This window comes from Trichomonascus vanleenenianus, assembly GCF_965637985.1.
Source record: "Trichomonascus vanleenenianus strain CLIB 3782 genome assembly, contig: TRVA0_049S, whole genome shotgun sequence".
NCBI classification, from domain to species: domain Eukaryota; kingdom Fungi; phylum Ascomycota; class Dipodascomycetes; order Dipodascales; family Trichomonascaceae; genus Blastobotrys; species Blastobotrys vanleenenianus.
The window spans coordinates 27,223-52,221 of NW_027481838.1; the positions used below are offsets into that span (position 1 = coordinate 27,223).

The window sequence follows — 24,999 nt, forward strand, 5'->3', positions numbered from 1 at the left end:
GGAGTTTGAAAAATGTTTAAAACTCGCAACGACAAAATCTTTTAATCCCCAATCTTTTATTGTTTTCTGCAATATTGAGTTCTCGAAAATACACCAAAAATATTGTTGAATTCACAAAAAAATATCTGTAAGATTGTTGAAGTGCGAAACTATTGAAATTGCGCTAATATAACCCGAATTAGATAGCTAGTAATGATTAAAGGATACCTTATAACGTATAACACGCTGAGCGCGTTTTTCTGGGGATGTGTTTTGGTGCGATTGCTGGTGCTCTACCCACTGGTGGGCCCTAAGTTTGTCGCTGGAGGCATGGCAGAGTTTACGCGAAATGTCCAGACTGCTGCTCTGCTGGAGGCCGTCCACTCAGCCCTGGGCCTGGTGAAGTCGCCAATTGTCACCACGGTGATGCAGATTGCCTCGCGACTGCTCTTGGTATGGGGTGTGGTTGACCGTTTCCCGGAGGTTGCTCAGTCCCCCATTTACTCGACCATGGTGTTTGCGTGGTCTGTTACCGAAGTCATCCGGTACTCTTACTACGCGTTGAACCTGGCTCGAGGGTCCGTTCCAAAGGCGATTGTGTGGCTGCGATACAATGCGTTCTTCGTGCTCTATCCATTGGGTGCGGGTAGCGAGGTTCTGTTGGCGTACTTCGCTCTGGACGACGCTCAGGCGTTTGATCCGCGATATGCGCTTTTCCTCAAGGCCGTTCTGCTTATTTATATTCCAGGGTTCTACGTTATGTACACCCACATGATCAAGCAACGACGACGGGTCATGAAGAACCTTGGCAAGCGACCTGTTAAACAGGAATAATCCTCAATTAGAGAACTCCAATTTAACAAAACTAACCTTGTATTATAAATGGTTATAATTGATCATTGAACTACTTTACTCCGTGGAGCGGAGCCACGGGAGCTCGAGGGCTGGCCCTCGAAAACACTCCATAGCAGAAGTACAAGTAATAAATTATATGATAAATTATATGAGCTTCAAGAGTTCATCAGCCAATTGTTCAGACAGCTGCTTTTTCTGAGTGTTGTCGACATTCTGAGCATGCTCTTTGGCGATGGCAAGCTTTTTCATAAACTCATCCAGCTTGTCCACCCGCTCCTCAGAGTCAATCATCGATTCCGTGTAATTGAGTTTCTTGACCAGCTCGTAAAACGTGTCGACATCCTCTTTCGTTAGTGGTTCATCGAATTCGTCACCATTCTCTTTTTCAAGTTTAGTCTCGCTGCTACCTTCGTCTGGTTGATTTTCCACTTCTTGGAAACCGTCGTTAGTTGGCCAGGGATAGGCTTCCAGTCCCTCCTTTATCCTTTCAATGCCGTCTTTATCCAACTTTTTCGACTCTGCCAGCTGGTTAACGTGTTCCATGCCCAAATCAAACAGCCAATCTTCATCTGCTTCCTGTTGTAAAGGGCCTTCGGACACTGCAAACGCTGATCCGTCCCACTCTTCGTCTTCTAACCTGCTAATAAAGCGTCCGATGCTCTCCAGTTGCGATTTATAAAGCGGGTTTTTCGGGTCAAAAGTCGCAATAACAGAGCCAATAACTTCTCGTGCTTCTGAGGCCTCTTCGCTGGCGAAAACTTCGCTCCATTGCTTTCCATCATCGTCAAACTCGTCGATCCAAATGTCCACCGTTGCTTCGTAGTATTTATTTGATATGACCATCTGATGAATCAGCCCGGCATGTCCATCTTCTATACCAGGGGGGACTGACCCAGTCAGTCCTTTTACTAGTGATATTTTGCCTGTTCCAGGCGGCCCTACTATTAATATTCGATTCCTCATCAATAATACTGTATTGTTCGGGGGATGTTGACCCCGGACACAACGTCCGATCATCACCTTGCCATATTAGAATGCTCATCACGATTCACCGGTACATTGGCGCTATTTATTTTTGAAATTTCTTGGTTGATTTTCAGCCTGCTAGAATTCTATACAGGTATAAATTGCTTATGTAAATTTCGATAACGTGTGTGGTACATCGGAAGAGCTATGAGGGCCGTTACAGTACTGTAGAATGGATCGTCGAACTTCACTACATATCGATATCACCTGGATACTGCAGTTAACTGGTAGTAATAGTTTGAGTAGCTCAAGTTCAGTCCAATAATATGCTTCTGAAAGACGGAAACGTAAGGAGATCGAGGAATGGCTGTGCAGAATGCATATGTGTAAAGGATTAAGTGGAGGAAGGTGTTAGGGGATCATGATAATGACATAAGTAGCTGGGGTTATTGAAAGGATATACATAAATCGAGAACCAATTGAACAATTTAAAGTAAAAAGATTTGATATTTACATGTTACTCATTAAATAATAGACCCCCAATATATAGAACAGTTCTATGGTTACAGTTAAAGAGAAGGCTTGTTAGGGTCCTGCTCCTTAATGTTCAGCTTGGAGGAATCTCTTAGTTCCTGCTCAAGAAGCTTGTCGTCTCTAGGCTTTGGCTGCAGATTTCGCTTGGGCACCAAGAACCTGAACAGCCTCGAGAATGGGATGACCGCGACTCGAGCAAACCATGGAGTAAGGAACAATGATACCGCAGCTCGAACGGGCAATAATATCTACCACGTTAGTTTTGGGGCTTTTTTTTTAACCAGAGCATTAACTTACCTTGATAATTGCATAGGCGGCTGCACCTTCAAGGATAATCCTAGCAGACTCCTCTGCCGTTCCAAAATCCCACTTATTTCGCTCAGCCTAATTTAATATGTTAGCACCCAATATGACATGTCAGGCGACAGATCACTTACCAGTAGTTTAATGAAATCAGTTCCCGAAGTAGTCAACCACTCCGGTAGGTCAGATGGAATGAAACCACCATAATGGAACAGCCCCCACAGACCAAATAGTGGAGCAATGGCGGTGAATTCATGCAGGATCATGAAGGAAGTCACATGAGAGACTGGCGTATTTGCAAAATTGACTGCGTACTTATGCAGAAATTTCGGCAGCCGCTTGAATATAGGATGTGCTGACAGGTCAACGACCTGCTGACCATTAATATCAAAAGTTTCATCTTGCTTCTTCGGGGCCGGAGTTTGGTCCACCAAGTGATGTGGCCGCTTAGAAGCTCGCGACACACCGAACACAGTTCGGCAGACCACTGAGTTTGGTCTGTATAAGAGTCTTTGGTAGCCGCAGGGTCGGGCCGCCAGTCTAAACATGGTTTAGTCTTTTCTAGCTGTTATCGGAAGTGGCTTGATGAAATTTGAGGTTTCGAAAAATTGGTCACGTGCATCACTTTAAACCCGCGACATACGACTTCGAGACGACTGCCGGAGATCCATGTATAGATTTTCCTGGTATTACGGCAATTAATTTTTTTTTGCTTATGAGAGCGGATCTGTGCTATGAACTATGCATACCGCTGGTACTACGATATGTGCAGTATCTGGTATTTGATGGCAATACCCCGGTAAATCAAAAAGGTAACGATTAGTTCCCTGGACCACCACCTCCACCAAAAATACCACCGAGGAGTCCACCAATTCCTCCACCAATGTCAGGAACATTGCGTCCGCCTCCCGGGGCTTTTAATGCTTTGGGGAATGACTCGCTATCAATGGCTTGAATGCTGCTAGAATTCTTATAGCTTGCTTCAGCCATGGCGATCTGTGCATGAGCGCAATCATAAACGACATAAAACTTTCTGAGGAACACGTCTCCGAGGATAACTGCGTTGCTATTGTCGTTTGACGACTGGAATCCAAAAATCAACCTGCCTTGCGAGAATGGATCGCCCAATTTGGAACTATCAACAAGCAGGTCGCTCGTTTTGAGAGTGTACTTGACCCCTGAAAACACAAAATCAATCTTGTGATCCGGCATCTTTTCATTCTTGTTATAATAGTAGGACTTTGAGCTGTCGTCGTAATGCAGATTGAGCCGGTCGGTAAACGGACGCAGCACCCTGTTAGGTAAGAGCCCTAAAGATGTGCCCGAGTCTAGGGTAGCCGTGAATTGACCCACATTCTGACCATCAACGCTTAGAGAGTCTACTCTAACATCGAATGCCATGGAGCTAGTACGCTGGAATAAATAAAGCTGACCCTTGTACTTTGCGTGGTCAACTCCTCCAAACAATATAGACCCAGACTGGGCGCCTACATCATCAAGGTAGAGGGAGTAAGTTGGACTTTTGATATACCCCTGGTGGTATAGCGACATAGGCACATTTGAGTACTGGCCAAAGAAAAATCTATTGCTAGACTCTAGCGCAGTGAGGCCAACTCCCATAAGACCAGGAACTCCTTCTAGACTGTTGCCACGAGTCACCACTGCCAGAGATTGACTCTGCACCTTTGCGCCATTGATATTGACCACGTCTGTGCCCCACTCACCAGTTGCAGAGCCTGTAACGTAGTTAATATGAAACCGCGTCTGGTTAGAGTGCCAGGTCGCCGATTTTCCAGGATCAAAATGAGGGATTGTTGGGTCACTAGAAGCGTTTGGGCCGTACACCCACAAGTCGCTGGATCCTGTATCAAGGAGAAGTTCGACTTTCTGGCCAGGACTCCCGACTTCCACGGTTATTGTATAGAAATCCACAAGGTTTTCCAGGTTTCCCGAGATCGGAGCTCGTTTACTCAGGCTTCGACGGGTTTCCCGGGGGAGAGGCTTCTTGACTACTGGTGCCTTGATCACTCCCCCGGGAATTTGGTTGTCGTTAGAAGTGGGGGCGAAGAACTTGCCCATGAGTGGACCAAGAGTCGCCTTGAGTTGCGCAATGCCTCTCTTCATAGCGGAGCCGGTGTATTCAACTGAATCCTTGGCTTTTGCGGCAAACTTGTTGGATTTTTCTTTCAGTGACTGTTGAATTGCTTCTCTGCGCATGTTGTTGACAATTGCCTCAGCGTCGAGATGTTCGGGTAACACTCCGTCAATATTATCTTTCGTGTCCTGGACAACCTGGCGTGCCTTTTCAGCGATACTATTCGCTTTACTATGTCCATGTTTGTCTTTTTCTAGGATGTTGTATTTGGGCTGCTGAACCTGTTGAGGTTGCTCATGGTGCTGTTGTGCCTGGGGTTGTGCCATCTGGGGCTGTTGAACTTGTTGAACTTGAGGCTGTTGAACTTGAGGCTGTTGAACTTGAGGCTGTTGAACTTGAGGCTGTTGAACTTGAGGCTGTTGAACTTGAGGCTGTTGAACTTGAGGCTGTTGAACTTGAGGCTGTTGAACTTGGGGTTGTTGTACCAGAGGCTGCTCATGATGTGGAGAGCGTTGTTCCGGGTCCAGGTCACCGACCAAAGCTGGCCCCCTGCGAACATGCTGTGCCAATTCAGCTTCAACGCTTGGCGCCCATTGGTTGGCTCCAGCAATTGGCTGATGTTGGTGGTGCTCACCTTCGTTGCAATGCGCTACCGCTGCAATTAACCACACAACAGTCAGCCACTTCATTGAAAAAAAAAATTCGATCAATAGCAAAGGCATTACACTTGCAGGCTTACAATGGTATGATATATACTCGAAATTAGCTCTATTCTTTCCCCGCAGTAATCCAACTCTATACAACCGTAACAGGGCAACCGTTATCTACATTTCTCCAGCCATCCCCCTAGCGCCGTTTTACGGTTTTCACCTGCTGCTATCAATTCTTCTTTAGCTCTTAATCTCCTCCAACTCCAAAAGAGCAAAGAACATGAGATCAGTATGGTACTACCGGTACTGGCTCCATATAAACTATATGTGATCAAAGGCCCCCCAAAAAGTGCAAAAAGTTTCCGCAATAAAAAAAAAGCTCTACTATTGGGGCCACAAGTAACTCTTCTACATACACTACCTTAACAGATCAAAAAACCCGTACAATGCCCTATAATATACAGGCTTAAATGTACCTGCCACGCTTAATCATAGTGCATCAAAGTTGGGCGCGGCTGACATGTCCCAAAACACGTGACCGGATCACGAAAAGTGACATTTGAACCGACGACAAATCGACGAGTCCTCGAAGAACAGTAAAGAATGGCAGCAAAACGCCCTAGCGAAGACGAGCCGGTAAGTTTGTCGTTTCCAAAATCGATTTTAATAACTAGAAGTCTAACATTATAGGTTGACGACTTTGACAAGTTCGAATTCGTCGCGCTTGGCGGCGGAAACGAAGTCGGCCGGAGTTGCCATATCATAAGCTATAAAGGCAAGACGATCATGCTAGATGCGGGAGTGCACCCAGCGTACTCCGGAATGGCCTCCCTACCGTTCTACGATGAGTATGACCTGTCTACGGTCGACATTCTCCTGATCAGCCATTTCCACTTGGATCATGCGGCGTCTTTACCATACGTCATGCAACACACCAATTTCAAAGGACGCGTCTTCATGACCCATCCAACGAAGGCTATCTATCGGTGGCTTTTGGCCGACTTTGTAAAAGTCAGCGCTGACCCGGATTCGGCACCACTGTACACGGAGGAGGATTTGAACAGCTCTTTCTATCGAATTGAGGCAATTGATTTCCACTCGACTATGGAGGTGAATGGTATTAAGTTCACAGCTTACCACGCAGGACACGTGCTAGGAGCGGCTATGTACTTGATTGAAATTGGTGGTGTCAAAGTGCTTTTCACCGGAGATTACTCTCGCGAGGAAGATAGACACTTGAACCAGGCAGAGGTTCCCCCTCAGAGGCCGGATATCCTTATCACTGAATCTACTTACGGTACAGCTACCCATAGACCGCGAGCTGAGCGAGAGACGAGACTTACTCAGCTAATTCACTCTACTATTCAGAAAGGCGGGCGGTGTTTGCTGCCTGTGTTCGCTTTAGGGCGAGCTCAGGAGATTTTGCTTATTCTAGACGAGTATTGGGGCAACCACCAGGACCTGGAAGGGGTTCCTATCTACTACGCGTCCGCTTTGGCACGGCGTTGCATGGCAGTCTTCCAGACGTATACCAACATGATGAACGACAACTTCAAAAAGAAGTTCCGGGACGCAGGAACAAATCCATTCCTTTTCAAGCATATAAAGAATATCAGATCCTTGGATAGGTTTGATGATTTCGGCCCTAGTGTCATGGTGGCTGCTCCGGGTATGCTCCAGAACGGTGTGTCGCGAGAACTGCTTGAGCGGTGGGCCCCAGATCCTAAGAATATTCTCCTCCTCACGGGTTACTCTGTCGAAGGAACCATGGCCAAGAGCATCATCAACGAGCCAACTGAAATTCCGTCGGTTAAGAACCCGGAAGTGAAGATCCCTAGACGGCTGCAGATCGAAGAGCTCTCGTTTGCTGCCCACGTAGACTTTGTAGAGAACTCGGGCTTCATCGAGCTTGTTAACCCTCACAACATTATCCTGGTTCACGGAGAGCATACGAACATGGGCCGTCTTAAGAGTGCCCTGATGAGCAAGTACTCGGATAGAAAGGGCACGGAACACGAAGTCAAGATCTACAACCCGAAGAACTGCTACGAACTTGAAATTCCCTTCAAAAGTGTCAAGGTTGCACGGGTGACTGGTGCTTTGGCTGATAAACCGCCGGGGGATGGAAAGATCGTGTCTGGCGTGTTGGTGGAGAAGGATTTCCACCTCAAGCTGTTGCATGTTAAAGATCTGCGAGAGTACGCTGGGTTGACTACTAGCATTGTTACAGAGAAACAGACTGTCATTGTGGATGCAGGTCCAGACCTTATTAAATACCATCTTCAGCAGATGTTTGGCGATGTTGAAGTTTCGACCCCAAGCGAGGAAGTGACAGAGTTTTTGGTGATGGGGACGATTTCCATAGTCCATTCGGGCCACAAGTCGACCATTGAGTGGGAAGCGAATGTTATGAATGACGCAATTGCAGACTCAGTGTTGGCGGTTCTTCTCTCTGTCGACTCATCGCCAGCTTCAGTGAAATTGTCTTCTTGTTCATGTTCCGGCAAGCATGCGGATACTTCTACGGAGACGCGTATTACGCGAATTGCGGGACTGCTGAGGGCCCAGTTTGGTGATGGATTGGAGCTGGCGGAGGATAAAAAGACTGCGACGATCACCATGGACGGTAAAGTGGCCGTAATCAAGTTTGACGATCTCAGTGTTGAGTGTCCGGCAGCCGCCCTTAAGAACCGGGTAGTTAATCTTTTGGAGCGAGCTGTTAATACCGTTGCTCCGTTGGCTCAGAATGCTGATAAGCTTGTCGAACTTTCTTAGTTTATGCAATGAACTAACCAAAAATTAAAATATTTATTGTTATAGCATAATATACTATCTGGATAATCGTGCCAAATTCATAAAAGCGCTTTGTATTGTATTGTATTCGTCAGTATAAGGGAACTATAACAAATAGTCGTACCAGGGAGTTGGTCTTGGTCTTCTGCAACTACATGTAATAAAGATTTTGGAAGAACTTCTTCGGTAGTATATAGATGGGGGGACCAGTCCCCCCAAACCCCCCTTGGGCTCCGCTCCGCGGAGGACAGCTACGCTTGTAACTGATTTAGGTAAAGCACATGTTTACAATATATAATAGACGGGAATTTCGATGCAATTGGCAATTAAATACATTTTATAGGCGAAAGCTGTTTGACATTTCATAGACTTACTTGGAAAGCTGCTTGACAATGATATCCTTGATAATGGAGACATCTGGCTTGCTGGCAGTAATGATCCGCTTCTCCTTCTTGCTAAAGTCCTTGAACTCCTGCGGCAGAACATTCTCAAAATCATAGCCCTCCTGACCCTTAAGAGCAACATCCACGGCATCGGCAAATTTGGCTGGGTGAGCAGTAGACAGTGCGACATAAGCGGCCGACTGGTCGGCATCAGACCTTCTAAGAGCAGCGTGAACAGCGACAGCAGAATGAGGATCAAGAATGTACTTTGGAGTGATTTCCGTGTAAACTCGGTTAATGGTGTTAGTAGTATCCTCGTCGGAGGATCGTTCGCTCGAAAATTCCTTCTTGGCAGCAGCATAAACGGCTTTTGGCACCGTGAACGAACCGCTGGTCTTTAGCTCACTCATCCACTGGTTAACAATCTTACCGGCCTCAGCGTCGCTCTGGGCAGCGTTCTCTCGAGCCGCGTACCATAGGAACCGCTCAAAATTGCTAGAAACAAGGATATCCATAGCTGGAGACATAGTAGCGTGCACCACTGGCTTCTCACCTGCTCCAGCGCTCTTGGAGTAAGACCCAGACTGGAAGAATCGGTACAGAATGTCGTTTGAGTTGGTAGCAATGACCAGCTCATCGACTGGAAGCCCCATTCGCTTAGCATAGAAGCCAGCCAGGATATCGCCAAAGTTGCCAGTAGGAACAACAAATCGCACCTTACAATCATCACCCCGGGCCTTGAGCAGTTGGAAGTAAGCGTAGAAGTAGTAGGTCATCTGAGCAAGGATTCGCGACCAGTTGATGGAGTTGACTGCGCCAACGTGGTACTTGGCATTGAACTCGGTATCAGCAAACACCTGCTTCACCAGGTCCTGGCAGTCATCAAAAGTGCCATTGACCGACACAGTGTGAACATTGGGGTCCAGAACTGTGGTCATCTGGGACTCCTGGATGGGCGAAACTCGGCCAGTGGGGTACAGAATGAATACGGAAACATCCTTCTTGTTTCTCAAGCCGTAGATGGCAGCTGAGCCAGTGTCTCCACTAGTAGCCCCGACGACAGTGACGATATCCCGGTCTGGAGCGTTCTCGGCTTTACCCGCATTCTTTCGAGCCAGGAAATACTCGAAAAGATTGCCTACAAATTGCAGAGCTACGTCCTTGAAAGCGTAGGTTGGACCGTGGAACAGTTCCAGCAGGTAGAGGTTCTTTTCCCGGTTGAGCTCTCGCACTGGAGTCACTTCTGGGGCCCGGAAAGTGGAGTAGGACCGCTCGACGAGCGATTTCAGGTCCTTGGCCGGGACTTCGGCACGGGAAATGTACAGCGACAGCACTTCAAAGGCCAATTCCTGGAAAGATTTGTTCTTCCATGAGTTCAGCGTAGCTGAGTCCACTTTCGGGATGCTCTTGGGGATGTAGAGGCCTCCGTCTGGAGCCAAGCCCCGAATGACGGCGTCTTCAAAATTCAGCACTTCGGCACCAGAAGACCGAGTCGAGATATACTGCTGCGAGCTGGACATTTTTTTTGGTGAATTTTCTCCGAGGAAATAGAAAGAAAGAGGATTTCAATTCACTGCTTAAGCCAAGGCGGACTTACGTTTATGCAGACCTTTATTGAGTCACTTATTGACGAAGTCCCTCTCCGATGTCGGTGGTGCGGCTGTCCCACGCGGCTGTGTCATTGGCTGCATCTCCAACCACTTAGCCTTTGGTAATTGGTGCTATACGAGCATCACCAGTACATTGTACCCTATTTGGTAGGCTGAAATATTAATGGCGGCCCAGCCCGCTGTATTTATTAAGGTACAACTGCGTAATCGGCTTTGGCTTTAAGGGAACCTGGGGGGCTAGCCCCCCAGACCCCCCGTAGCTCCGCTTCGCGGAGGATCTTCTATCAAATGTGCGCCAATTACCATTGGTAATATAAAAAGGGACTATTATTATTATTCAATGTTATGCTAATTTAAATTTGATGACTTACATATATATATCTTTTTTTATCTAATTAATTGAGTAGACATTTCATTACTGTAGTTCCCGGACTGCTGAATACCGGTATGTACCAGGTAATTGTCACTCAGACACCGGCATTTATTTGATAAAGGGGAATAAAGACCAGAAGCTTTACTTACTCTGGAATAATACCAGTAATGATGATCTTGATAAAGCCAATTGCCTAGAGCAAAAAGGAGTAATCCAAGAACATAAACGATTCAACAATATACCATGATGGCTATAAATTTTCAATAAAAAAGACTTTATTTTAAGCCAGAGAGAGACTGTGGATAGACCAACTCTCCATTCGTTTGATTTTCCCATAATGATGATACTCTAGTCTATTGGTGGCTACATTTTGATGAATGCACTCGAGCTCTCATGACTCCGCTTCGTGGAGGAAACCAATTGATCTCCGCGTAGCGGAGCCTCAGGGGGGTTTTGGGGGACTGGTCCCCCCAAATACACTCCAGTGGGTGTATTCGAGCTACGCTTCGTGGAGGAAAGGATATATAAATAAATAGATACAAAAAATTATTAGACCTTGGGAGTGTTAAGGAAGTAATGGATCGACTGGCCTAGCAGCTCGTCGTTATAAAACTCTGACCGCCGCACCTCCTCCTCGTCGAACCCTTTATCACTGGTAATGACCTTCAAGTCTCTGGCCTGCGACGCAACCCACTTTGGAATGAACTCTGCCGGGTTCTCCGCCAGCTGCGCATAAAAGTCTCGCTTCAGCCGCGACGAGTTGAGCGCCTCTACAGTCATAGCAATCTGGTCGTCAAGCTCGAAAATATCCTTCTGGTTCGAGTACCAGTTCTCCAGCACCTTGCCCAGCTCGACGCGCACCGGATCATCCACCTCAATAGTAATGTCAAACGCCGTTTCGCCCATGGTCGACTCCTGGTCCACACGAACGGTGTAGTCCACAACAATCGGCTCCCGCGGGTTGAGATGGTGCGAAATGAGCTCCATAATCTGCGGGAACGTGATTGTATCCTTGCCAAACACCTCGCGCATCGCCTGGTCGCACCGGATGATCCGCTTCTCCTCGTTGTCCTGCAGCTTGTGGAACTTGATGTACTGCCACAGCGCAACCACTACACCCGGTTTCGTATCCTCGTCAATCGCCAGCAGCTTCGAGAGCCCATCAGACAGTCGGTAACGGTTCGGGTACTCCTTGAGCTGCATTGTAATCCGCGCATTCACGTTACGGTCGCCCTTGCGCCGAATGTCCAGCGCGTCAAACTCTACGCTCGGGCCCATGTTCTGCGACTCGTGCCACTCAATGATGTTACCCTCTGGAGGCGCCGGTACATCATCCGATGTCTCCAGCTCTACAATGATACTCGTGAAGAACGTGCTGAACTTGCGTCGCGTCGCAGAGTCGGCTGGCTCGTCGTTGACGAGCCGACCTTCGATCCGCAGGTTCCACGACGGCAGCATGCCCGTGTCGAAATCAAACGCATTGCTGTCGAGCTTCGCCTCGCTCTGCCACGGTTGTTCAATCGCCGTGTTGGAAATGAACACTCGCAGCGTGTCCGTCTTCTTGATGCTTCGCGCAAGGGAGTCCTGCAAGTCGAGCCGCTTGCGGCTGATCGTCGCGTCAAGACGCCGCTCGGCCTGCTCGAGGTCTTTGTACAACTTCGCCTCGGGGATGATTTCACCCACTCGCTCAGGCAGCGTCCGCGACGTCGGTTTTTTGTGGAAGTGCTGCGACAGGTTCTGGGCCATTTGTGTCTCTACGGACCCGTTTGTCTGCGGCTGGCCACCCCGGCCGCCACCCATGCGGTTCGGGGGCATGTTTCCTCGCGCCATGCCGGCCTGCTGTGCCGCCATTCGGTTGTATTGAGTCGCCATTATTCTCTCAACGCGAACTTCACCTAACGCGAACTTGGAGGGGGTGGTTTTGAATCGCGAGGTGGTGGGCTGAAATTTCTCCCAACCACAAATTTTGGGCGCGCTAACGTTATTTCGCTGGGATTTGTATAAAATTCGCCTAGCTAACGTTATTGGAGCGGAAAATAAAACTCCCAACTAAAATCCAGAAAATTAACGGTAGTTCACTCAAGGTTTGTGAAGCGCGCCATTGTCGCAGCAACTGAAGGTTTCAATTACGACACAGTGGATCGAAGAGCTTACGCGTATTCTTTTTTTCCATTGTCCGTCTTTATGCGGGCGAGTATTGCTGTAGAGAAGGGACAATACAACTACAAAGCAAAAGTACCTTGTAATCCCCTACAATTGCTCGTACTTTATCTCTTCTGATGATATGGCTAGCCATTGAAGAGCTAGAATGGCTCTACGTATGGCTTGGGGTTAATCCCAGCTTTATTAGCCATTGCGTTTGCTGTTTTATTTACCTGGTAGTTCATTCCAATGATATGTAAGTGGATAGGAATGAAAGAAGTGGCGAGCCATAGTGGTAATAGTGCGTGCGCAGGTCATACACGAACATTGCCATATTGCGGACTTCAGCCCTTTGTTTCTCGCCCTGCATGGCATAGAGTTCGTGCATACGCGATTTCATTTACTGGCAGAAAGCAGAGACATCTTCATTACATATGTAGACATATGTACGGTAGACATAATGTCGAGTACGTAGTGTCGGTAGGCGAAGACCCGTAGCGAGGACAGTCTCACTCGTGGTCTTGTACCGGAGACCCCGCAATTTTGTGGATTTGCGGGGATCGTCACGGTGATGATATAAACTCTCTTTGAAAGGGACTGTAGGTTGCAGAATCGAGGCTCATCAATGCAGCGGAACGTACCAGCTCTTTGTAATATGTAAGCCGATCGAATATACCCCGTATGTCTATGTAAGTTGATCGAATATGATGGTCCAGTGTGTACGTATGTCGTCTGGTGAGCATGTAGGGTCACTTGAAGAGCTGTCTCACGCCTACCGTTTAGCGTACTATTGCAGTATTGGACTTGCCTAGATCGCATTTATAGTTATAAAGGCTGACAAATAAATACCGTATAATAGAAGGCGATCCTGCTCTTCAATACATTAATAGTAGAAGTTTAGTATGATACTAGTAAATCGACTTCCAAACGAGATATTGCAGGAAATATTTGGCTACTGCGTAGACGATATCCTAGCCGTGGACCAGACTTGTAGTGCTTTCCACGAAGCGGGACAGTACAGCTGGCTATGGAGGCAATTCTCCAGTTCCCTCTATAGCGAGCTGGGGCTGCTGAAAACCGAGATACCAGTGCTTTCAGCCCCGCGGATATTCTACTACAACCAAAACCGAGTTAACCACCAAGTCAAAGAGACAATTGACCGCATCGCAAGCAAACAATGCGACTGGGACGCTGGGCTAGCAGAAATCGCCAAATATGGCATCCAGGCACTCCATGGGTTGACTAAACTTCGCGACCGCTCAACGAATGGCTCATTCCTAAGAAAGGGATACATTGCCCATGAACTGCTAAAGTTCGTCAGGCGAAAGAGGATATTCGAGGTTCTGGCCGAGTTCGCCAAAAACCCGGATCAATATGATGTAGTTGATCTGTTCCCGGCAGTTGAATGCACCTTCTCGTCCAACTTGCCGTCAATTAACGCCATGGTCGATTTGCTCGCTAGTAGCTATCGCAATGCCACTAACTTAGACCCCCGGAAGCTCTCCTCCGATCTCGCGAATCACGTTGTGTTAATAATGAGCCTCCCTACTATGACCGGAACCATGACCGAACGCATGCAATACAGGTCGCTGGCGCATTTATACACGGTAACAATGGCACTAAGAGCAATTGGATACGCCGCGAAGCCTTGGATACAGGACTGTGGACTGCTTTGGACAGGTATTGTTGAAATCACCACTAAAGAATCCGAACCGTTTTACTTGCTCCTCAAAGACCAGCCAGAGACTATGGCTGAATCACAGTTCAATGAGTGGGTACAGGCGAGACGTATTAAATGGGCAGGGCTCAAGGACGCTTCTTGCGCGATGATTACCTATTTATACAGCGCTTCGGGATCAACTGCTGATACGGCGCGTGTCGCGGCTGCCGCGAACGCTATCTTTGAAACCAGGGGCACATTTATCGAGTTCAAAAGCGATTCATTTCAGCTGAAGCAGCCAGGTAACGTGCACGAAAGCGAATCAACTACGGTATGCGCTAAAGAGGCAATTGACAGTCTCTTCCCCAGGAACCCTATTATGCGTGTTCCTATTTCACCCCTAGCAGGATGCGTTATTGAAGATTCCGGACGACTGGGCGTTGTAATATCAGAGCAGGAAAAAACTGTCAAGATATTGGGTGAAAATGGCTCCGTCTCGATGCTGACGAAATCGTTTTGTTATGTTGTTACTCCTCGACTTGGTGAGATCAAGGCCAAGTTTGGCCATAATTGGGTGCTTCTTGGTCAATACTTTAGACTCTACGACTCGGCAGAATTTTTGTAATTTCCTTCTTGTATATAACCATTATCCTCTTGTATATAACCAATGTCCTTTCATATAACGTTATAGGTTGTGTCATGAAACATATTATCTCCATTAATACACTAAATCACTAGTAATATATCAAATTTGGAAGAGTTGGGGTAGAATAAATTAAAAAATGCCGTATGATTAAACACCGGACCGGAAGATATTGGACCTCTGATGCCTGAACTGAATCGTCTCTCTTCGTTCCAAAATCATCAATGCCTTGTCAAGTGAATGCTTCTGGTAGCCTTTTCCGCCATGCACAAACTCTCGCAGTAGTGTCTGATAAGAAGTGCTCCATCCGATTGGCAGTCGTCTCTTAAGCTCTTCTTCAATCTTGTGGACTTCCTGAACAAGCTCCTTTCGCTCGCTACCTTCCTGTCCAACAGCGTCCATAGTAGATGCAAAGAACAGCCGAATAGCCTCATCAACATGCTCAACAGTAGCTATTGGCTGGAGATGCAGCTTTGCAATAGATTCAGTGATTCGAACCAGCGCCTCAAGCTGTCGGACAGTAATAGGAATAGACGACCGTTCGTTGGACTGGATCTCCTTCTGATGCACCTGCTTTCGAATGTCCACAAAGTGAGACGCCAGCTTCTCAGCAGCCTCTGGCGAAAGGCGTGGAGCGCATCGGGCTCTGCAGTATGAAATGTACCGCTTCATCTTGTCGATTGGGATCTCGCCTACTGCCTCCGTAGCATTGGTTCTGTTCATGTGGATGTCCATAACGTGCTTCGCCATTGTCTGGTCATAATTCTCGTCGTGGTCGTCCTTGACAATAAAGATCATATCGAATCGCGACAGAATGGTCGTCTGGAAATCAATGTTCTCACCAGGAGACTTCAAGTCGTCGTACCGACCGAAAATCGGGTTCGCCGCAGCAAGAACACTAGTTCGTGAGTTAAGAATAGTAGTAATACCGGCCTTGGCGATCGAAATAGTCTGCTGTTCCATAGCTTCGTGAATAGCCACTCGATCTTCGTCTCGCATCTTGTCAAACTCGTCAATACAAACGACACCGCCATCAGCAAGCACCATAGCACCGCCTTCGAGGTAAAACTCTCGCGTAGAGGTGTCCTTCTGAACAGATGCAGTCAAACCGGCAGCGGAGGAACCCTTACCAGATGTGTAAATAGCGATTGGAGACACTTTCTCGACGAACTTGAGCAGCTGAGACTTGGCGGTACCGGGGTCACCCAACAGGAGCACGTTCAAGTCTCCTCGCAGCTTCATTCCGTCCGGCAGAATCTTCTTTGACCCACCCATCAAAAGACACGCAATGGCTTTCTTTATATCCAAGTTGCCGTAAATCGATGGGGCAATACTGCTTGCAAACACTTCGTACAGATTTGGAGTCCGCGAGATCTTCAAGAACTCCTCCTCTTCTTCTTCAGTGAATACGGTATTACTCTGGCTGTCATGCTCCAGCTCGGTCTGAATGCCGACTACCCGGACATAAGGGTTACGAATGGCCACATTACCGGCACCTTTGACCTTGTTTTGGTAAATAGAGTAGATTCCCATCACCGTGCACCGCGTACCAGGGATGACCTTATTTGTTAGGTACCTGTCAGCAGACAGCAAGATATGCCGGGGCATTTCTCCGACTGGAACCATATCTGGGGCCTCTTGCAGCTTCAAAATTTGCTGGTCGTAGAAGGTAGACCTGTCGTGGGCCACGACGTATGGACTTGGCGGGCAGTTTTTCTTCTCACCACCCGGTGGATTGTCACCCAGGCACCTCTTGGGCATATTAACACCAGCAAACCCGCCACCTACGTCCAGTGTGTGAAGATGACGACAGCTTCGGCATATGAGATGCAGAGTCTGGGCCTTGGAGGTCAGGGTAGAAGCTCCGATGACGATACCTGGGATTCGTACCAGTTTGGAAATGTAGTTGGCACTAAGGTCCCGGACGAGAGTGAGACTTGAATTGGACTTGAGAATGATCTGAATCATAGGGATGGACTTTTTTGGGGTGTTAGTCGCATCATTTTCCTCATTGGCAGGGTACACGATTCTCTGTGCGACTTCCTTAGCAGCGAGCTCAAACACCGGCAGAATGTCTCCAGGCTCGTCCACGAGTCTCTGTCCCAAATCCTCATTAAAAGCGAGCACATGTCCAACGTCTACCGTTAGGGAGTAGTTGTGGATTAGGACGTTTTCTCTCAGCTGATCTCGGTAGATATAGCTGTTATCGATCCAGAACTCGAGGATGAAGTAGCGGAATTGGGTCTGAACCTCGGCGAAAGTGCTCTCAGAGGTCTCCTCGCCGGGAAGGACACTGGTGGAGTAGATTCGAGGCTGATCGTACGACATTTACGCCAAAATTTCTATTTTTTTTTTTTATTTCAGTGGTGATGTAGTGTGGAAGTGTGAAAAATGAGGGAGACGCGTCGTGTAATTTTTCGCGTTGTGTGGTGGTTGGCGGGTGACTGCGCAAGCGACCCCTTACGACGCGTCGTGAACCAATAAAGTGCCTTCCTAAACAGGAAAATAATTTGCACGCGTTTTTCCGTTATTGGTGGCTCCTCCCTCCCCCCGTTGCTGTAGTGATAGTTAGTAAAAGATGTAATTCAGCTGTTGCCGTGGAAACCACACCATTTGTTCGTTATACCAGTGACCTCAGTTACTCCAGCTACCACAGCTAGTCCAGTTACTCCAGTTACTCCAGTTACTCCAAATATTTACCTATATAAAGATCAATGTGTACGTGAGGAATATTGGACTCTTAGATAAGGCTTTGAGCTTAACCCAAGCCGAGGTGTAGACAATTTAAAACCGGGTATGAGAGGCTAACACTGACCTGATCTTAGTTGTATGGCAGTAGAGATAGTTATTGAATTGACAATTGGTACTGCAAGTGCGGCTTGGCCAGTCGAGCTAAGTCGTTACAATACACCAATATACTGTTTTTGAGTCAGACATCTGGCAACGGGTAATCAGCTCCGGGACCAAGAGACGCTATGCATTACACAGCTGCATAGGGGCTCATTTGGTACTAGCAGTATCTAATCGCTATCTTGGGCATATAACAACCCCACAGTGGATTCTTTACTGTAATTTTAAACAGATTTCAAACAGACTGAACAGGTTGGCATCAGTAATCGAAAAGTTCTGGGCTGTGAACTGCAATCATTGTAGCTGTACCAACAAGCCATTGAACAGAACAGCCAAGGCCGGTAGTATTTGATTATTTGATATCTTGTGATACATTTGAATAAAATGGCTGACTAGCAACCTGTGCATATAACTTCTGCTGGTACCTTGGACGGAATCTAGATTACAACCAGAAGTAGCCGTTAGATATGTGGTAGGAGTACCGAGATATTCGAAACAATTGCAGCAATTTGACACAATTAAATTACAGAATAAAACAGTTTACAATTAACTGCCAATTCAAGCTACTACAGAAGCCCACTTTTAGCCGGAAAAGAAGTACCTCAACAGTCGTTATGGTACTGTACTTATAAAGCACCCAATTGACACCCCAAAAAGGGGGGATTTGGGGGGTTCCACCCCCCAACTACGGGGTCTGGGGCAGAGCCCCAGAAATCAATCCAAAGCTACAAACATATAAACAACTGCAAAATAAAATAGCTATGGCTTCGTGCCTGGTAATGATGGTGTGTGCTGGGATATACGCTGTAGGAATAAAACTCTGCGTAAATGTGGTGGTTCCATGAGGTTCTGGAACCTTCACGGCGGGAACCCCCGACAGCGACATAAAAACGAAACTCCTCTCCCTCGCTGTTGGAACAAACAAAATAATCCCCAGTTTCTATCTTCGCAAGCAATGTCGGAGGCTGATAAGGTAAGTCTTAGTAATTGGCGGGTTTGGATAACTAGCGGAATGATATGATTACTAACCGATGACAGTTCAAAGCAGAAGGCAACGCCGCGTTCTCGGCGAAAGACTTCACCAAGGCGGTGGAGATGTTTACCAAGGCCATTGAGGCGTCGGAGACACCAAACCACGTGCTGTACTCCAACCGGTCTGCTGCATACTCCTCTATGCGACAGTATGACCAGGCTCTCAAGGACGCCCAGGAGTGCGTCAAGATCAACCCGCAATGGTCCAAGGGCTACGGCCGAGTCGGTGCGGCTCAATTTGGCCTAGGCGATCTTGTGGCTGCCAAAGACGCCTACGAGGAGGCATTGAAGATCGATCCTAACAATGCGCAGGCCAAGTCTGGTCTTGATAGCGTTTTGGGCGCCATTGACCGGGAGGCGGCTGCTGACGGTACCAGCGCCGATATGGGCATGGGCGACATCTTCAAGGACCCAGCGATCTGGACGAAGCTGGCGACTAACCCCAAGACTAGAGAGTTTGCCAATGATCCCAGCTTTGTTGAGAAGATCAAGCAGATGCAGACCAACCCAATGGCTGTTTTGAGCGGCGCACAGCAGGATCCGCGACTCATGACTGCCATTTCTGTAATCCTTGGCATTGATTTGCCTACTCGGCCGGGCCAGGAAGAGGACACTGCTATGCCAGATGCCCCCCAGCCAGAGAAGAAGGAACCCCCTAAGAAAGAGGAGCCCAAGAAGGAAGAACCAAAGAAAGAAGAGCCAGTGGATGAAGATAAGGCCAAGGCTGATGAAGAAAAGGCTCTGGGTAACACTCTGTATAAGCAGCGAAAGTTCGACGAGGCAATTGAGCACTACAACAAGGCGTGGGAGCTCAAGAAGGATATTACGTATTTGAACAACCGGGCTGCTGCTGAGTACGAAAAGGGCGATTTCGATGGCGCCGTTGCTACCTGTACCAAGGCTATTGAGTACGGGCGAGAGGTGTTTGCTGATTACAAGCTGCTGGCCAAGACCTATGCGCGACTTGGCAGCACTTACCTCAAGAAGGACGACTACAAGAGCGCCATTGAGGCCTTCAACAAGTCTCTGACGGAGCACCGAACGCCAGACACGCTCAATAAGCTGCGACAGGCCGAAAAAGACCTCAAGAAGCGGGAGGCTGAGGAGTACATTGATCCAGTCAAGGCCGACGAGGCGCGAGAGGCCGGTAATGCCAAGCTCAAGGCCGGCGACCTGCCAGAAGCGGTCAAGGACTACACCGAGGCCATTAAGCGGGCTCCAGAAGACCCGCGAGGCTACGGAAACCGAGCCGTCGCCTACCTGAAGCTCATGAACTACCCAGACGTGGTCAAGGACTGCGACACTGCCATTTCCAAGGACCCCACCTTCTTCAAGGCATACACGCGAAAGGCTACTGCGCAGATGATCATGCGACAATACAAGGAGTGCATCGATACCCTCGAGAAGGCGCGAGAAATCGACACCGAGGGCAAGCACACGCGAGAGATTGAAGATATTTATATGAAGGCCGCCACTAGCCGATTCCAGCACGTCGAGGGCGAGACTCCAGAACAGACCTTGGAGCGGGTGTCTAGGGACCCTGAGGTTGCTGAGATCCTGCAGGATCCAATTATGAACTCCATTCTCCAGCAGGCGCAGAACAACCCGGCCGCCCTCCGAGACCACATGAAGAACCCAGAAATTGCCCGAAAGGTCAACCTTCTCATTGCTGCCGGTGTCATCCGAACGCGATAATTTACGTTTTCTTGTTATATAAGTATTATGAATGCATCACTATCTTCCACAATCCTGTCATACATGGGGGGCCAGTCCCCCAAACCCCCCGTAGCTCCGCTTCGCGGAGAGCTTTAACCATCTACGCTAAGTCTCTTCCTCACTTGGCCCTCGAATGTGCCATACATGGGGGGCCAGCCCCCCAAACCCCCCGTGGCTCCGCTTCGCGGAGAACTTAGCTATCTATCCACAATTTCCTCCGCGAAGCGGTGCTAAGGGGGGGTTTGGGGGACTGGCCCCCCATGTACACCGAGACCCGTGCGGCGTGGCGAGCCGCACGGGCGCCGCGCCCGCCGCAGCATTGGTCCCAATCAAGTTAACTCACTTAACCTTCGGCGCCACCGGGCCATGGGCGCTTATCGTCTCTTTCTGTTCATCAGACAAGATCGTTTGTAACCATATCGACTTAAAAGAAGTCTAAAAGAATACCCGTAGAGATTGGTAAAAGGAGAGGTAGTTAGGGATGCGTAGTGCGAATCTGGCTTTAAAGCTGGTTCAGCTAGCCTGCGCAGTCGTAAACTGTATCATTGGAGCCGGTCTAGTGTTTGGGTTTGCCTCATTGAAGCCCATTCTGGCCAAGGAGGGCGTCTATTCAGAGTACTGTAGCGACGCTGAACTGGCCCGAGAAGTGCCAATGTGCAGGCGCCAGGATGCCATGCTCAATTATATCTTTGCCGCGGCAGCTGTGGCGGCTAATGTGGCTCCGCTTGTGGCGTCATATTGCGTAGAAAAAATTGGTCCCCGGCCTACTGCGACAGTAGGATCGGTCATTTTGGGCCTAGGAGCGTATATTTTGACCCTAGGACCGTCGTTTATTATCGATCCATACACTTCAGGGTATACGCTCCTTGGGTTTTCTGGTCCTTTTATTCTTTTGGCCAGTTTACCTCTGTCGAATCTGTTCCCAAGGTCCTCAGGGCTCGTATTGGCTCTTTTGTTTGGAGCCAGCGACGCTTCGGCCGGGGTATTTGCCGTATATCATCATAAAACTCAATTCCACGGGTTGACGGTGCCTACAAGTGAGTTTTTTGGCTACTTCATGGCTGTCCCTGTGTTTATTCTGATCACTCAGTTCTTTGTTATGCCATCCAGTTATAAATACCCGTCAATTGGCGGGGTGGCTAGGCTGGCGGAGAACAGGAGTCAAATTACTGAGTCTGATGAGCCAACTGATCCTAATGAGAATACGAGGCTGCTCAATGACAATGGCGGAAGGGACGAGATTGATTTCACTTACAGCTTCCAAAATGATACTGAATCTGCTGCAACCTCTTCTCATCTAGACCAGTCAGAGCGCCCAATTAATCAATTGAGACGAAAGAGCACGCTCAATGATGTATTTAGAGACCCCGCAGCCGAGTCGTCTGGAACTTGGGGCGCTCTTCATGATTTGGCAGCGAGCAAACAAATGGGTTCTCCATGGTTCGTCTTAATTGTCCTGTTTACCGCAGTACAGTTGCTGGTCATCAACTACTTCATCGCATCTGTCCACGCACAGTATCAGTACCTGCTTAGGTCGGCTGACTTGGCAGATAAGGTGACACAGTATTTTGAAGCAGCCCTTCCTCTTGGTGGCATTGTAGCAATTCCCTTCATTGGAGTCATTCTTGATAATGTTTCTACGCTGACTGTGTTCACCGCGCTGACAGGTGTTTCTCTCACTATTGGAGTGCTGGGACTCATTCCAGGGACGTACGTTGCGGCGATCGTGCGAGTGACCCTCATTGTCCTGTTTAGACCGTGGTATTTCACGGCCGTAAGCGATTATAGTGCTAAAGTGTTCGGATTCGACACTTTTGGCATCGTCTACGGGCTCGTGTTGTGCCTATCGGGGCTGGGTAACTTCTTCATGGTCTATTTTGACTTCATTACCCTGCGGTTCTTCCATCGAAGTCCGCTTCCGGTCACTATTATGCTGACTGCCCTTACCGGTGTAATCGGAGTCTCATTCCTACTGTATATTTGGAACCAGACGAACAACATTCGACGAAAACAGCTCGAGGACGAGGCGACGCATGCACCTGTTCAGACGATGCCTGGAGCAACTGTCGAGCCTACTGAGTCTGGAGAGGCTGTTGATTCCACAGCCGACACCCACTGCCGAACCGGTGCTTGTGATAACTGTGTATGCGAAGTCTAACCTGTATTTATATATATATTTTTTGTAATCTAACGAATTTTTACCATGCTGTGTTGTTATGACTGCTTTGCGAGCTTTTTGAGCTTGAACTTGCCGTCGATAACTTCCGCCTCGTAACCGGCATCCTTTAGAACGTCTGGATTGACCGTCTCTTTAGCTTCCAAGGATGCCACCAATGCTTGGTTCTTATCGTTTCCCTGGAGCAGATATCGTATGCAGACAATCGCTCGCTCCTTAATGAATGGGTTGTTGGAATCAACAATGCAGTTGGAAAGAACCGCTGCAAGGCCCTTTCGTTCCCGCACCGCGTCCTGTACAGCCAACTCTCCCTTGGCTAATATGCTGATAATAGAAATGAGCTTACCCTTGATCAATGGGAACTCTTGTGCATCCATTTCCTTATCGGAAGTTGAATACGTTCCAGGATTAATCCCGTGCATCTCCTCTATATCCTTTAGCTTGCTTCGCTGCGGAAGGTAGTCCTGTGCTAATACCAGCAGGTCCACGACACCATTTACGACATTAGTGTTCTTAAGGAGGGCTTGCTTTGTAATGCTTTGCTCGTTCTCATCGTGCTCTACAATCGCTTGAAGGGTGTCCAAAAGAACTGCCAATTGGCTCCATAGCCCTCTAATCTTCATCTTGTCTTCGTCGTCCCGTTTTTTGTTCTCCTTGGACTCTTTAATATAAGGCGCACATTTTGTTGCAACTTTTTCAAGCACTGGAATAGTCGATTCGGCCAATTCTGTCTGGAGATCGCGAGATATGGCTTTTTTCTGTAGTAGATCCTCCACAGAAGCGTCAATCAGCTTCACAAGAGTAGCAAACTGATCTGGGCGGCTCTGTGAGAGGAATTCATTGATAAAATGTGGAGCAAGACCATTGAGAACAATGCTGTTGAAAATATTGTGGAGCGATTCAACGATATGATGGCATTCCTCTGATGAATACCAGTGCTCTGCAGCTTCCAAAATACTCAATAGCAAGGTCCTACCATTCTCAGAGTCTGATAAAAGAGGCAGGACTTCCTTACTATTGAGAGCAATGGCATTCTCAATTATCAGCAGGATACTAAAAGCATTTGGACCCGCAGATAATAGCTGCCGGTTAAGGCCCTGGATGCCATCTTTGCCCATTTTATTTGTAATATAACCAAGAACTGGAATGAATTCGTCCGATGTGGCAGCTTCTCTGGCCATATTTGCAAGCAATTGCAGCATAGTAGCCAGAACTTTATCTTCGAAAGGATGAGCAAGGTTTTTTTTGGCCAAAAGTCGCTCAGCGATATTGAATGCCTGGATACCTGTAGCTTCCTTCCACGCCAAACAACCTGCATGTGGTGCACATACAAGATTCCGTGCAATGAGGCCAATCCCGTTAAGGTACCGATAGTACGTCGTACCGTCGGTATCGAATGTAGCAAAGAAGATATTGGAAATCATTTTCCAGGCTTGGGGATCCGATCCGGCTGAAGACCTTAGCGATTCGTCAGTGGCCGTCAGCCTCAGCAAAGGATTTAAATCATCTGGAATGTATCCTTCAGGGATCGAGTCACACTCACTGAACTGACTCAAAGTTCGATCGAGGAATGATTTATAATCCATATCCACTTTCTTCGTCGGTATTATGATGGATTTTTCGTTATTCGAATGTCGGAGTTTTGAAATTTTAGCCGTTCCGATCTTATCTCTCCGGACCTAACTCTGACATACGGTATAATGATGATTCGAGTATTCAGGAGAAGTTTTAGTAGATCGTGCATTTCGTTAATAAAGAAACATCAATTTCCTCCGAGACCGAAGATCTCAGAAGACGATATCGAAGAGGTATTTATCAAAGGAGGGTAGGTTTGAACCACTTCTAGCTGAGGGGTTGGGCTGACGACGTATACAGTGGTAAAGGAGGGCAGAAGATCAATAAGACCAATAGTAAGGTCCAACTAAAGCATATCCCTACTGGTATTGTTATTTCATCTCAGCATAGCCGATCAAGGGAAGACAACAGACGCAAGGCGCGAGAATTGTTGGCATTGAAGATTGAAGAACTGGAGAACCCCGGAGAGAGCAGGACTGCAATAATTGCAAACTACAAACAGACGAGGGAAAGGAAGAAAAAGAGCAGGTCCAAAAAGAAGTACAAAGAGCTCGAAGAGAAGAAATTGAAGGAAAAAGACGAAGATCCATTTGGCGGACTCCCACCACTTGAAGAGGAAAACCCTCCGGATAACGATACCAACAAAAATACTGATAAATAGAAA

The 24,999-nt window shown here is 47.8% G+C and overlaps 13 protein-coding genes across 13 annotated transcripts; 6 read left to right on the plus strand and 7 right to left on the minus strand.

Moving 5' to 3' along the window:
* Nucleotides 1-77: 77 nt before the first annotated feature.
* On the plus strand, nucleotides 78-813 carry PHS1 (protein tyrosine phosphatase-like domain-containing protein; the record flags this gene model as incomplete). The annotated part of the gene is made up of 2 exons (XM_076687050.1): nucleotides 78-127; nucleotides 183-813. The coding sequence occupies exon 2, from the start codon at nucleotides 193-195 to the stop codon at nucleotides 811-813; it is 621 nt and encodes a 206-aa protein (XP_076538698.1). The 5' UTR covers nucleotides 78-127; nucleotides 183-192.
* A 165-nt stretch (nucleotides 814-978) lies between these two features.
* TRVA0_049S00386 (uncharacterized protein) lies at nucleotides 979-1,677 on the minus strand (the record flags this gene model as incomplete). Its single annotated transcript, XM_076687051.1, has 1 exon — nucleotides 979-1,677. One exon carries the CDS (start codon nucleotides 1,675-1,677, stop codon nucleotides 979-981), a length of 699 nt encoding a protein of 232 aa, XP_076538699.1.
* A 692-nt stretch (nucleotides 1,678-2,369) lies between these two features.
* On the minus strand, nucleotides 2,370-2,903 carry MRX11 (Mrx11p; the record flags this gene model as incomplete). The annotated part of the gene is made up of 3 exons (XM_076687052.1): nucleotides 2,370-2,582; nucleotides 2,632-2,718; nucleotides 2,772-2,903. 3 exons carry the CDS (start codon nucleotides 2,901-2,903, stop codon nucleotides 2,370-2,372), a joined length of 432 nt encoding a protein of 143 aa, XP_076538700.1.
* Nucleotides 2,904-3,456: 553 nt separating this feature from the next.
* TRVA0_049S00430 (pepsin-like aspartic protease) lies at nucleotides 3,457-5,454 on the minus strand (the record flags this gene model as incomplete). The annotated part of the gene is made up of 1 exon (XM_076687053.1): nucleotides 3,457-5,454. One exon carries the CDS (start codon nucleotides 5,452-5,454, stop codon nucleotides 3,457-3,459), a length of 1,998 nt encoding a protein of 665 aa, XP_076538701.1.
* Nucleotides 5,455-5,985: 531 nt separating this feature from the next.
* On the plus strand, nucleotides 5,986-8,157 carry YSH1 (cleavage polyadenylation factor subunit YSH1; the record flags this gene model as incomplete). The annotated part of the gene is made up of 2 exons (XM_076687054.1): nucleotides 5,986-6,018; nucleotides 6,073-8,157. The coding sequence occupies 2 exons, from the start codon at nucleotides 5,986-5,988 to the stop codon at nucleotides 8,155-8,157; spliced, it is 2,118 nt and encodes a 705-aa protein (XP_076538702.1).
* A 388-nt stretch (nucleotides 8,158-8,545) lies between these two features.
* THR4 (threonine synthase THR4) lies at nucleotides 8,546-10,078 on the minus strand (the record flags this gene model as incomplete). The annotated part of the gene is made up of 1 exon (XM_076687055.1): nucleotides 8,546-10,078. One exon carries the CDS (start codon nucleotides 10,076-10,078, stop codon nucleotides 8,546-8,548), a length of 1,533 nt encoding a protein of 510 aa, XP_076538703.1.
* A 1,012-nt stretch (nucleotides 10,079-11,090) lies between these two features.
* RSC6 (Rsc6p) lies at nucleotides 11,091-12,392 on the minus strand (the record flags this gene model as incomplete). The annotated part of the gene is made up of 1 exon (XM_076687056.1): nucleotides 11,091-12,392. One exon carries the CDS (start codon nucleotides 12,390-12,392, stop codon nucleotides 11,091-11,093), a length of 1,302 nt encoding a protein of 433 aa, XP_076538704.1.
* A 1,193-nt stretch (nucleotides 12,393-13,585) lies between these two features.
* TRVA0_049S00518 (F-box protein) lies at nucleotides 13,586-14,968 on the plus strand (the record flags this gene model as incomplete). The annotated part of the gene is made up of 1 exon (XM_076687057.1): nucleotides 13,586-14,968. The coding sequence occupies one exon, from the start codon at nucleotides 13,586-13,588 to the stop codon at nucleotides 14,966-14,968; it is 1,383 nt and encodes a 460-aa protein (XP_076538705.1).
* A 168-nt stretch (nucleotides 14,969-15,136) lies between these two features.
* On the minus strand, nucleotides 15,137-17,314 carry MCM5 (MCM DNA helicase complex subunit MCM5; the record flags this gene model as incomplete). Its single annotated transcript, XM_076687058.1, has 1 exon — nucleotides 15,137-17,314. The coding sequence occupies one exon, from the start codon at nucleotides 17,312-17,314 to the stop codon at nucleotides 15,137-15,139; it is 2,178 nt and encodes a 725-aa protein (XP_076538706.1).
* Nucleotides 17,315-18,791: 1,477 nt separating this feature from the next.
* STI1 (Hsp90 cochaperone STI1) lies at nucleotides 18,792-20,563 on the plus strand (the record flags this gene model as incomplete). The annotated part of the gene is made up of 2 exons (XM_076687059.1): nucleotides 18,792-18,809; nucleotides 18,875-20,563. The coding sequence occupies 2 exons, from the start codon at nucleotides 18,792-18,794 to the stop codon at nucleotides 20,561-20,563; spliced, it is 1,707 nt and encodes a 568-aa protein (XP_076538707.1).
* Nucleotides 20,564-21,065: 502 nt separating this feature from the next.
* Nucleotides 21,066-22,742, plus strand: FMP42 (Fmp42p; the record flags this gene model as incomplete). The annotated part of the gene is made up of 1 exon (XM_076687060.1): nucleotides 21,066-22,742. The coding sequence occupies one exon, from the start codon at nucleotides 21,066-21,068 to the stop codon at nucleotides 22,740-22,742; it is 1,677 nt and encodes a 558-aa protein (XP_076538708.1).
* A 56-nt stretch (nucleotides 22,743-22,798) lies between these two features.
* CTR86 (Ctr86p) lies at nucleotides 22,799-24,184 on the minus strand (the record flags this gene model as incomplete). Its single annotated transcript, XM_076687061.1, has 1 exon — nucleotides 22,799-24,184. One exon carries the CDS (start codon nucleotides 24,182-24,184, stop codon nucleotides 22,799-22,801), a length of 1,386 nt encoding a protein of 461 aa, XP_076538709.1.
* Nucleotides 24,185-24,460: 276 nt separating this feature from the next.
* Nucleotides 24,461-24,996, plus strand: RSO55 (Rso55p; the record flags this gene model as incomplete). The annotated part of the gene is made up of 2 exons (XM_076687062.1): nucleotides 24,461-24,585; nucleotides 24,636-24,996. 2 exons carry the CDS (start codon nucleotides 24,461-24,463, stop codon nucleotides 24,994-24,996), a joined length of 486 nt encoding a protein of 161 aa, XP_076538710.1.
* Between the last annotated feature and the right edge of the window lie 3 nt (nucleotides 24,997-24,999).